We start from the raw sequence: 11,844 nt of genomic DNA, 5'->3' as shown, positions 1-11,844 counted from the left end.
GTTGCTTCCAGACACCATCTGGCCCTGTGCACCGCCTATGATGGCCATGCCCACTGCCCCACCCTCCCTGATGACGCAGAATCATTCAAGTTGATAAACCTGCCTAAAATATTTCTTTAGTCAAATGCTTTTGTTCTGTCCATTTTGCCACCTAAACCTATTCTTACTAAGCATAGCCACTTACCTCAGTGTCTATGTTTGCTTTGGGAATTTCAAAATAATAGGAAAGATCCTGCAATGCCTCCTCAGTCTGTTTTGTACTTTTTTTCCCCCTTTCAGGAGGGTCTTGTGTCCTTTGAGGAGGTGGCTGTGTATTTCTCAGAGGAGGAGTGGACTCAGCTGGATCCTCACCAAAAAGCTCTGCATTGGGAAGTCATGTTGGAGAATTATAAGAATGTGGCCTCTCTTGGTAAGAGTTTCCTACTCTCCAGTCAGAGAGTTCAGGAAGGCATTTTGTACTTAATGTCATTAGTTATTATTTCTTATGAAAACATCTCTAAATAGATACCTTCTCTTCAGAGGGAGAAGGAAACGTGTTTTTCTACTGCTTCTAGGAAGGAAATAGGTCTAAAATGGCATTCTGCTTAGATGCATCCGATCCAATTTGTTTTTCTATTTCTATTTAAACATTTTAGTGACAAAGTAATTCCTTAGTTTGAGATAATGCCAAACTCCATCACACAGATTTCAACTATTTTGGCCCAGAAGCTTCCATATCATTCAGGTTTTTTGACTTAATGACTTTTTCAAGGTTGTATGCCTCATCAATAGAGATATTATCATTTCTATATCATGCTATTATAAGGATACAAATATGCAGTATATATTAGAATTTGGCACAATTAATATGACTTCTGACAGAGTGATCGTTTTTCCTAACCTTTCTCTCACTTTCATTTCTCTTTCCCTTTGAAGGTGATAATGAGAATGACAATGAAGAATCTGGAGAATCAATCAAAGTGTTTAGACAAGGAGAAGTAATGGAGAAACCTGCAATTCAAACAGAATTCCAAAGACAGGACATAAACCTGTCAAGTACCAGGAATAAGGGAAGCTCGTCTTCAATTGTTGCTCAGATGCAGGAATTTATTGATCAACGAGGAAAACTAAAGAATAAATATATTGGGAAAGATGTAAGACTCTTCAAAGACACATTAGATGTAAATGGACCCTCTCCATCACAAGCCAAAGGAGCAGCCAATATATGCGAAGACAAAGGGAAAAATTACCATTGGATATTCACACTTTCTCAAGAAAATGGGTCTCTTGAGTCACAGAAAAGTTTTCACATGGGAGAGAAGTCAAATAAATGCAATGAACATGGAAACAATATTGTTAATAAAAGGACATGCACAAGGGAGAAACCATATAAATGCATAGAGTGTGGAAAGAGCTTCAGAAGTAACAGTGACCTTACACTCCATCAAAGGATCCACACAGGGGAGAAACCATATAAATGCATGGAGTGTGGAAAGGGCTTCAGAAGAAACAGTCATCTTACATGCCATCAAAGGATCCACACAGGGGAGAAGCCATATAAATGCATGGAGTGTGGAAAGAGCTTCAGAAGTAACAGTCACCTTACATCCCATCAAAGGACCCACACAGGGGAGAAACCATATCAATGCATGGAGTGTGGAAAGAGCTTCAGTACAAGTAGTAATCTTACAACCCATCAAAGGACCCACACAGGGGAGAAACCATATAAATGTATGGAGTGTGAAAAGGGCTTTAGCCAAAAGGGCAGCTTTATTATCCATAAAAGGATCCACACAGGGGAGAAGCCATATAAATGCATGGAGTGTGGAAAGAGTTTCAGAACAAGCAGTGATTTTACATGCCATCAAAGGATCCATACAAGGGTGAAGCCATATAAATGCTTGGAGTGTGGAAAGGGCTTCAGCACACCCCATAGTCCTATTTCCCATAACATGATTCATAGACTGGAAAATCCCCCCAAAAAAGATACATTTGGATGAGAATGTATGCTAATTATTGATTTAATGAGTTCTATGTATGGATTTCCAATTTACAGCTGAACTCTGAAAAGGGTTTTTCTGCGGTTCACCCTCCTGACAGCCATAGAGAGATGAATTTAGTAATGAAAATAAAAACAATGGACATGTGTCATTATAATTATGATTTATACTGTTTTGAAAGTATCGGTATATACATTATATAGGAGTGTCAAACTGGAAGCTCACGGGCCGGTTGCGTCACATGCAGGACAAACCCACCCCAGCTCCGCGAATAGGGAAACCGTCCCAATGCGTCCCATAATGGCAGAGTCACGCAGGGAGTTTGAAACCGGTGGTATATAGGTTTATTTAATTTTATTTTTTAGAAATGAGCTTCCTGTTCCCCAACTGTCATCATTCTCCCAGTTAGTTATAGCTCTCAGAGGGATGCAAAGACGTTTAACAGATGCTGCTTTCCTAAGCCCAAAAGGAAAATATCAAAAAATAATCAAATAGCACCCATGGTATAGAACTGGGATCCCCAAAAGTAATTAAATTTGCATCCTCAGTGTAGAACTGAGAGCTGAGTCAGCCGGTATCTGTGCAGAAACATTGAACATCATTCAGTCAAAGGCCTCAGGATATGAGGGAATTGTCACATGCAGATGAATGTAGAGCGTGTGGGAAGAGCTGAAAGGATGAACAATTCCTCTCTCACAAAAGGAGCCAGAAGCGCCCCAAGTGCTTGTGCAATTTTGTTTTCAAGCATTATGGCCGTTCGGCCATTTATGGCCTTCCAGCTGTTCGGAAGCTGACCGGACACTAGTTAGGTCCTATAGTAGGACCTACCTAGTGGCATTGAGGGAGTGACTAATGGCACTGAGGGATGCGAAGCGTTCTTACTTTTCCTCCCTCATTGCATCGGCAGATAACCGCCCAGCCGCCCTGTTTCAGGTGACCCGCTCTCTCCTTCAACAGGAGGGGCGGGAGGACCCATTACAAGGGCGAGCCAAGGAGTTTAACGGTTATCTATACGATAAAATCGTTCAGCTTCGGGATGGATTGGATCAAAATTGGGTAGATCCAGGCGAGAGGTTCGAGACTCGTCTTGTTGAGACTGTTTGGGATAGTTTTGACCCTGTGACTCCCGAGGACATGGACAGGTTGCTGGGGAGGTTGAGTGCCACCACATGTTTACTGGACCCGTGCCCCTCCTGGTTGGTGCTGGCCACTCAGGAGGTGACACGAGGCTGGCTCCGGGGGATTACAAATGCTTCTTTGCGGGAGGGGGTCTTTCCTGTTGCTTTGAAAGAGGCGGTGGTGAGACCCCTCCTCAAGAAGCCTTCCCTGGACCCAGCTGTTTTAGGAAATTATCGTCCGGTCTCCAACCTTCGCTTTACGGCGAAGGTTGTAGAGAATCTTGATGCACGTCAATTACCCCAGTACCTGGATGAAACTGTCTATCTAGACCCGTTCCAGTCCTGCTTTCGACCCTGATACAGCACGGAGGCGGCTTTGGTCGCGTTGGTTGATGATCTCTGGAGGCCAGGGACAAGGTTGTTCCTCTGCCCTGGTCCTATTAGACCTCTCAGCGGCTTCGATATCATCGACCATGGTATCCTGCTGCGCCGGCTGGGGAGTTTGAAACCGGTGGTATATAGGGTTTTTTTGTTTTTTTTTAATTATTTTTTTTATTTGCATTTATATCCCGCCCTTCTCCGAAGACTCAGGGCGGCTTACACTATGTTAGCAATAGTCTTCATCCTATTTGTATATTTCTATACAAAGTCAACTTATTGCCCCCAACAATCTGGGTCCTCATTTTACCTACCTTATAAAGCATGGAAGGCTGAGTCAACCTTGGGCCTGGTGGGACTTGAACTTGCAGTAATTGCAAGCAGCTGTGTTTATAACAGACTGTCTTACCAGCCTGAGCCACCAGAGGCCTCTTTTATTTTATTTTTTAGAAATGTGCTTCCTGTTCCCCAACTGTCATCATTCTCCCAGTTAGTTATAGCTCTCAGAGGGATGCAAAGACGTTTAACAGATGCTGCTTTCCTAAACCCAAACGGAAAATATCAAAAAATAATCAAATAGCACCCATGGTATAGAACTGGGATCCCCAGAAATAATTAAATTTGCAACCTCAGTGTAGAACTGAGACCTGAGTCAGCCGGTCTCTATGCAGAAACATTGAACATCATTCAGTCAAAGGCCTCAGGATATGAGGGAATAGGGGCCGGTTTAGCTCAGGCTGGTAAAGCCTGTTATTAAGAACACAGAGCCTGCAATTACTGCAGGTTCAAGCCCGGCCCAAGGTTGACTCAGCCTTCCATCCTTTATAAGGTAGGTAAAATGAGGACCCAGATTGTTGGGGGGGCAATAAGTTGACTTTGTAAAAAATATACAAATAGAATGAGACTATTGCCTTATACACTGTAAGCCGCCCTGAGTCTTCGGAGAAGGGCGGGGTATAAATGTAAACAAACAAACAAACAAACAATAAACAAACATGCAGATGAATGTAGAGCGTGTGGGAAGAGCTGAAAGGATGAACAATTCCTCTCTCACAAAAGGAGCCAGAAGCGTCCCAAGTGCTTGTGCAATTTTGTTTTCAAGCATTGTGGCCGTATTTTGCTCTTCTGTAGTGTGGTGAAGGCTAAGAAGTCCACATTTGATTTAAATAAAATTAATTAAATATCAATGGTGTGGTTTTGTTCTAATCATGTATTATACTCATCTGTTAAACTCTTTAGTTGCTTTAAAAATGTATTAACAAGATTTTTGAAAGGATTTGGAAGGGGCATATTTCAGAATTTGAGAGGCTCATATTGGTTTGAAGCTCAATTATCAGTAATAGTTCTGGGTCAAGCTGGACAATAAAGAAACAGAAAAGAGCAGAGAAGTTAATTTATTTTTTCTTTCCATCGACATTCTTTCTTTCACTAATTGTAGCTAAATCTCTTTTTTCTTGCATTATCACCTCCCTATCCAGAAAAACCTTTTCAAACTGTTGGAATCCTCAGGTTGTGTGCTTGGAGGAGAATTTGTATTTATCTTTTTCTGTTTATTCATGATCTGGGAACTGATGAGTCCCAATATTGCTGGGATTGGTCCGGGTTCTTTCTTCCCTCTGAATGGCATTTTTAGGTCGTAGAGGTAAGGCAGAAGGGATAAGGCCTGTCACAAGCCAGAAGTTTATTTCAGGAGCTGTTAATGTGTGGCCATCTTGTCTCCTTTCCCCAGGCTCATACGTGTCAGGGTGCACACAGCTTTACTACCTGAGATAACCCAGGAGCAATTATAAGAAACTGGTTTGTAAGAAATAGTGGTTGTATCTACAAAAGAATATATACTATACATACATGCACTATAGGCAGAAGTCAAACAATCAGTAAATTACAGCAGGGAAGAACACATGGGGAGAGAGAGACACAATTACTAATAGGGCCTCTTCTTACTATACAGTCTCTTAAAGGGATAACAGCCAAAAACCTTGCTGACTCATTCCTATCATTACATCACTGCATTATTTCATCATCGTAGCAGCTGGTCAGCTCTTAAATCACTATCCTGACATACTTCCTGTGATGTGTTGCCTATGTAATCCCTACACAAATCAGTGGTGATCCCCCCATGGTACAATATTTATGTTCATTATTTGCCTTCCCTGATTTTATAAGTGTACCTTTTCTCTAGGCACATATGAGATGCAAACGCTCCTAAAAGTGCTAAGTGTCTTAAACCTAGGGGTTGGTTCTATTATTTGTGACAGTTGTTTCTTTGTTATTTTGTAGCCTCACTGATGGACATTGGGGGGTTCAAGTGTTTTTGATAGAACAAGAATGCAAGTCATATCATGTCCATTTGTTCTAGTTCTCTTTTGCCTCTCATTTCAACTCCTTCACTGTGTGGATCAGAGATCCTGAGGGAAGGAGGCTTCCATCAAATCTCCCCCAGGAACTGTACTTTTAAATACAATACTCTTTACTGCAGCATAACACTGCCAAAAGCAGTTGGATTGTGAAAGCTTCCTGATCAAGGGGAGCATGAGTGCCCTCTCCTGGTTTCCTATGGGAAATGCACCACTCTCCACCTTTGGCCCACAGAAAATCCACCAGGGTGGTTGCCTCTGCAAAGAGAAGGGAACACCATGAACTTATTGGGCCACTGTTGCAGGTCTGGAAAATAGTGAGATCATAAGACTTGCCTTCCTAGGATGCTGGACTCCCTCTCTTTAACCCCTTGAGCTTCGCAGGCAGTTAAAAAGGCCACAAGAACGTCTTAAAGGAGAGCAAGCCAGAAGTGGAAAGGGCTGGTGTGTTTATGTGGGGGTGGGGAGTTTCTTCCCATATGTAAGAAAAAATCAAAACCCCGTTATCTCCAATAAAATATAACTATAAGAAAAAAAACCTTTGGAAATATTATCCATAAGGAAAAGCCTCAGAAAAGCCAAAAGACCAAGACTCTAATAAAAACCATCTGAAGCCCATTCACATTCCAGCCAGATGCCCAAAGAAAACATTGTAACAAGAAGCTAACTGCAAAGGGATGCAGGCACTTAAGAAGATAAAGAGCTTATTGAAAGCGGAATCCAACTATCTAGATGGCTCCATTCATAAGCAAAGCAAGTTCTGCCTACAGAACTCCACTCATGCAGGATATTTCAAAACCCCTTACAGCAATTTTGACAGCTAACAAAAACATAGTGATAGGATTAGAGCAAGCAGCCGCTCACCCAAAAATCTAACACAGGACATAGCCATCAGCCACAATAAGAATTACCCAACTCCCTTTCAGTACCCAAAGCCCATATTGCACAAATCCCAAACGTCAAAGTTACAGAACCATATAAGAACCCTTCTACTCACTGAGCTGGTTGGTCAGCTGCCCCAGAACTGCACGCTGTGTGTACATCCAGCAACAATCATTTGTGTCTTGGGAGTGGAGACCCCCAGATCTCATGTTTCCCTACCATCCTTTTCGATGATTCTAACAGGCAGAGAGGAAAGCAGAGCTCCAGACCAGGAATAAAATCACGTTCCAGAAAAGAAAGTGGGGGTGGGGGAAGGATAGTCTTTTCTGCCCCATTTCTTCAGAAAAGCTCCTGGATACGGGGAGTGGGTGAGCTTCCGTGGCAAATGTCGAGTAGGAAATCAGAAAAGGTTAGCAAGGAAGAATTATGCTTGCATTCCCATTATGCACCGGATGACACTAAACAAGGTTTGGAACCTCTGCAGTTCAATTTGTCATAGGAGGGTAGTGAACCAGATCATCATGTTAAGCTGTGTGCTTTTAAGCCTTTGTGCTTTCCTGCATATAAAGAAAATCAATATAAAATGTTTTATAGATGGCATATGCCACCTGAGAAACTGGCAAAAATGTTTCAAGATAAATCAGCTAAATGTTGGAAATGTCATCAGTTACCAGGATCTTAGTATCCCCAGCTACAACTTCAAAAAAGCCAACTACGATCTTATAAACAACGATCTTTCATTACTGGACTGGCAAAATCTATTTGCAACCTGCACAACTGCTGAAGACCACTATAGAGTTTTCCTACTTGAAATCAATAAAGTCATTAAACTATATGTACCACAAATGACCACCATGACCAGGAAAAGCAAACTACCCATATCAATAAAAAAGCTTCAATCAAAAAAAAAATCCCTCTGGAAAAGAAACAAAAAAGGCTGTGTAGCAAATTTCAAAATCCGCTACAAAAATATATGCAACCAAATAAAAACTGAATGCACAAATTATCACACCAAGCAAGAAGAGAACCTTTTGCGCACAAATTCCAATCGTGCCTTTTATAATTTTGTGAACAATAAACTTAAAGACTCAAGATCCATCCCACCACTAAAAGATTCTAACAACAAAGAATGCAATGACGAAACAGTTAAAGCTAACCTCTTCAATAGTTTCTTTGGCTCAGTTTTTGTTAACAGCAATAACACATATCCAACATTCCATAAACGCACTAGCATTGAATATGATGACTTAACCCATATAGAGTTCACAGAAGAAAACGTTGAAAAAGCTCTTAATAACTTGAAACCATCGCTATCAATTGGACCTGATGGACTATGCGCATACTTCTTAAAAAAACTTTCCACTAATATAGCAGAACCCCTAAGCATAATCTTTGACAAAGCTTTCACAACCAGTTCCCTTCCTAAACTTTGGTCACTAGCCACAGTCATCCCTATCTTCAAAAAAGGAGACCCCAGCTTAGTAGAAAATTACAGACCGATCTCTCTGTGCTGCGTCAACTGCAAAGTCATGGAATCAATCATCAACCAATCCATTACCTCACACTTAGAAACTAACAACCTACTCTCCAATAAACAATCTGGTTTCAGGAAAAGATTATCATGCAACTTACAACTTCTTCACTGTAAAAACATATGGACTACTAATCTCGATCAAGGCAAAACAGTAGATGCAATCTACATAGACTTCTGCAAAGCTTTTGACTCAGTAGTACACGATAAACTTCTCCTAAAACTAAAATCCTATGGCATTTCAGGACCCCTTCACAAATGGATATCTGCATTTCTGTCCAACAGACAACAAGTGGTCAAAATTGGCAATGCTCTTTCAAATCCTGTTCCTGTCAAGAGTGGCGTTCCTCAAGGCAGCGTCCTTGGACCAACACTCTTCATACTATACATTAATGATCTTTGTGACCATATTGCAAGTAATTGTGTTCTCTTTGCTGACGATGTCAAACTATTTAACACCACAGACAATGCATCTATCATCCAAAAAGACCTTGATCATCTAACCACTTGGTCTAAAACTTGGCAACTCCAGATCTCAACCAGCAAATGCTCAGTCTTACATATTGGAAAAAAGAACCCTAACACTAAGTACATACTTGATGGACATTACCTTACAGATGACCCCCTCCCCGTTAAAGACCTTGGAGTTTTCATGTCAAATGATCTAAGTGTCAAAGCCCACTGTAACTACATAGCAAAAAAGGCCCTAAGAGTTGTAAACCTAATCCTGCGTAGCTTCTTTTCCAAAAACACTACACTACTAACCAGAGCATATAAACATTTGCTAGACCAATTTTAGAATACAGCTCGCCTCTTTGGAACCCTCACCACATCTCTGACATCAATACAATTGAGCGAGTCCAGAAATATTTTACAAGAAGAGTTCTCCATTCCTCTGAAAACAACAAAATACCTTATCCCACCAGACTTGAAATCCTAGGCCTAGAAAACTTGGAACTCCGTCGCCTTCGACAAGACCTAAGTTTAACTCATAGAATCATCTATTGTAATGTCCTTCCTGTTAAAGACTACTTCACCTTTAATTGCAACAATACAAGAGCAACCAACAGATTTAAACTTAATGTTAACCGCTTTAATCTAGATTGCAGAAAATATGACTTCTGTAACGGAATCATCAGTGCTTGGAATACGTTACCTGACTCTGTGGTCTCTTCCCATAATCCTAAAAGCTTCAACCAAAAACTTTCTACTATTGACCTCACCCCATTCCTAAGAGGACCATAAGGGGCGTACATAAGCGCACAAACGTGCCTACCGTTCCTGTCCTATTGTTGTTGTTTTTTTTCTTTTTTCTTTCTTTTCTTTTCTTTTTCCTATATATATATTGGTGCTTATACCTCCTAATATTTACTCATATATATGCTTATATACTATATAATCCTTTTTATATGATGTTGTGACAAAATAAATAAATAAATAAATAAATATGCGGTGGACATGCCCGGAAGCCAAAAACTATTGGGAGAAAATAAAGGGTTGGTTAGAAGAAATGACCCAACAATATATTGATTCAAAACTGGAGTTGTTTTTATTGGAGATCCTACCAGAGAAAATTAGTAAAGAAAATATTTGATTATATCTGTAATTACAGCACAAGAATTGTTTTTGTGCAAAATTGGAAAGTAGAGAAAATACCCCGGAAGGAGAAATTATTTAAAAAAATTTAGATTGTGCAGAAATGAATAGATTAACTTTGATGATTAAAGAAAGAGAGGATTCAGAACACTTTTAAGGTATGGGACAAATTTTAGTATTGGTTAGAAGAAAGGTATAGATGAGCAATGGACAATTATGTAAGAAAAGGATAATAATGTATCTGTGAAAAAATGGTAATAGTTTAAATTGGAGTGAAGAAAGAAGAAACAGGAAGAAAGCACCAAGATGTCACACGGATGGAATTACTGATGTTTTAAATGTATGCTTGTCTATAAAATAAAATAAAAAAACGCCTTTGTGTTTCACGTGAACTGAGCCCCTCAATTTCGTTGATCTGTTTGTGTTCAGGGCATGTTTATTTATTTTATTTATTTACTTTCTTCTATATTTTCAAGGATGGGCCTAGCTCTGAAGCCAGGAACAGAAGTGAAACTCAGAAGCATTGCCAAAAGCTTCCCAATCAAGGAGCCCCCTCCTGGCCCCCCATGGGAAATGCACCATTTCTCCGCTCTTTGCATGAGCACCTTCCGTGCACAGAAAATCCACCAGGGGGGAACCTTCAGCTTTGGGCCTTACAAGTTGGGAAGGCAGTGACATCATTCAGTTTTTGCCTTTCTAGGATGCTGGACTCTCTCTCACTTTAACCCTTCGAGCTCTGCAGGAGTTTACAAAGGCGGAAAACAAAATCCAAACGTGGAAAAGGTGGGTGTCTTTGTATGTATGTTTTCTCGTAGAAAGGGAGACAGAGAGTTCTCGCTCTAAAAAAGGGCAAGAGACACATGCCTAGTCCTCATCCAAGTTCAGTTTTTTTGAGTATCAGGAGTGGGAGACTCCCCCAGATCCCATATTCCCCTACCCTCCCTTTCCCCTGATTGTAAGAGGCACTTGGGGGAAAGCAGAGACCACGCACGCTGCCCTCGGGAATAAATCGAGATCCTCAGGAATGAAAGTGGGGGGGGGGACTTGAGGAGTCATTCACACCCCATTTCCTGGTGAAAGCTCCTGTGTAGGGGGAGAGCTTGCATGGGAAATCTCAAGAAGGAAATAAGAAATATATTTGCAAGGAAGGGAGGCAAAAGATGATGCCTACATTCTCACTGTGTGCTGGATGACACTAAACTGGGTTTGGATGCCCTGCAGTTCAATTTGCCTTAGGAAATTAGTAGAGCAGCATCCTAAACCAGGGTCAATTGACTGGCATTTCAATTTATGTGAACTGGAGTTTCATGCCTTGATCTACACTTTTAGAAAGCACGTCTCTCCTTGGGAATAAAAAGAAATGATCCAAAATGCCAAATACAGTGAATTTTCTTGAGGGAAATCATCACTTTACCAGCTCAGAAAATAACTTCTTCTACAGTATGTGGGGATGAGTGTTGATGAATGGTCCAACCCACTACTTTCTGGTTATTTGAATATATTCTCTTTTCTATCAGAGAAACACAAAATAGGGTTCATTTGTTCATCTTCTTTAGAGACAACGTTATTTCTATGGCTAAGAGGACTTTAGGTATTCCCATAGCTAAGTGAACATTGCTATGAATGTGTGGGAAGGCCCACCCCCTGGAAGAATGAAATATTTGGGGGAATATTAAAAAGAAGCATAATATTTTATTTCCCCTAAGGGACAAATGGAGAAACATGATCTTAATGGAGGCAGAAACCAGCCTCAGTCTCCCTGTCCCAAGCGGAACCTGAGGAGGCCAGCTTTTCGAAGTGCAGATTTGGTAATCCATTCAGAAAGACTGGGTCAGGCAGAAACATCAGATAAGCAACACAATTAAGCCAAAGGTTGACCAAATTATCTCAGACAAACACCTAGGATTTGCATTTCCGCTTTTGCCTATAGAACCAACCATGACCCCATAGGAATCCAGAAGGTATAAAATCCACCCACTCTAAACTCCATTTTGTCAGCTGTC

At 40.8% G+C, this 11,844-nt stretch overlaps 1 protein-coding gene across 2 annotated transcripts in view; it reads left to right on the top strand.

Moving 5' to 3' along the window:
- Positions 1-281: 281 nt before the first annotated feature.
- LOC131191548 (zinc finger protein 208-like) overlaps positions 282-11,844 on the top strand; it is a 47,572-nt gene continuing 36,009 nt past the window's right edge. Inside the window, exons 1-3 of one of the 2 annotated variants that reach the window (XM_058169800.1) lie at positions 282-409; positions 916-1,914; positions 4,305-4,308. In XM_058169800.1, the coding sequence (XP_058025783.1) occupies positions 376-409; positions 916-1,914; positions 4,305-4,308 (1,037 nt within the window). In that variant the 5' untranslated portion in view covers positions 282-375. Of the gene's footprint in view, positions 410-915; positions 1,915-3,779; positions 10,625-11,844 lie in introns of those variants that run through there. The other variant, XM_058169797.1, reaches the window with a different exon arrangement.

Source organism: Ahaetulla prasina, chromosome 2 (assembly GCF_028640845.1).
Source record: "Ahaetulla prasina isolate Xishuangbanna chromosome 2, ASM2864084v1, whole genome shotgun sequence".
NCBI lineage: Eukaryota > Metazoa > Chordata > Lepidosauria > Squamata > Colubridae > Ahaetulla > Ahaetulla prasina.
Note: the sequence above shows the minus strand (reverse complement) of the source record. Positions and strands in the feature narration are given on the sequence as shown.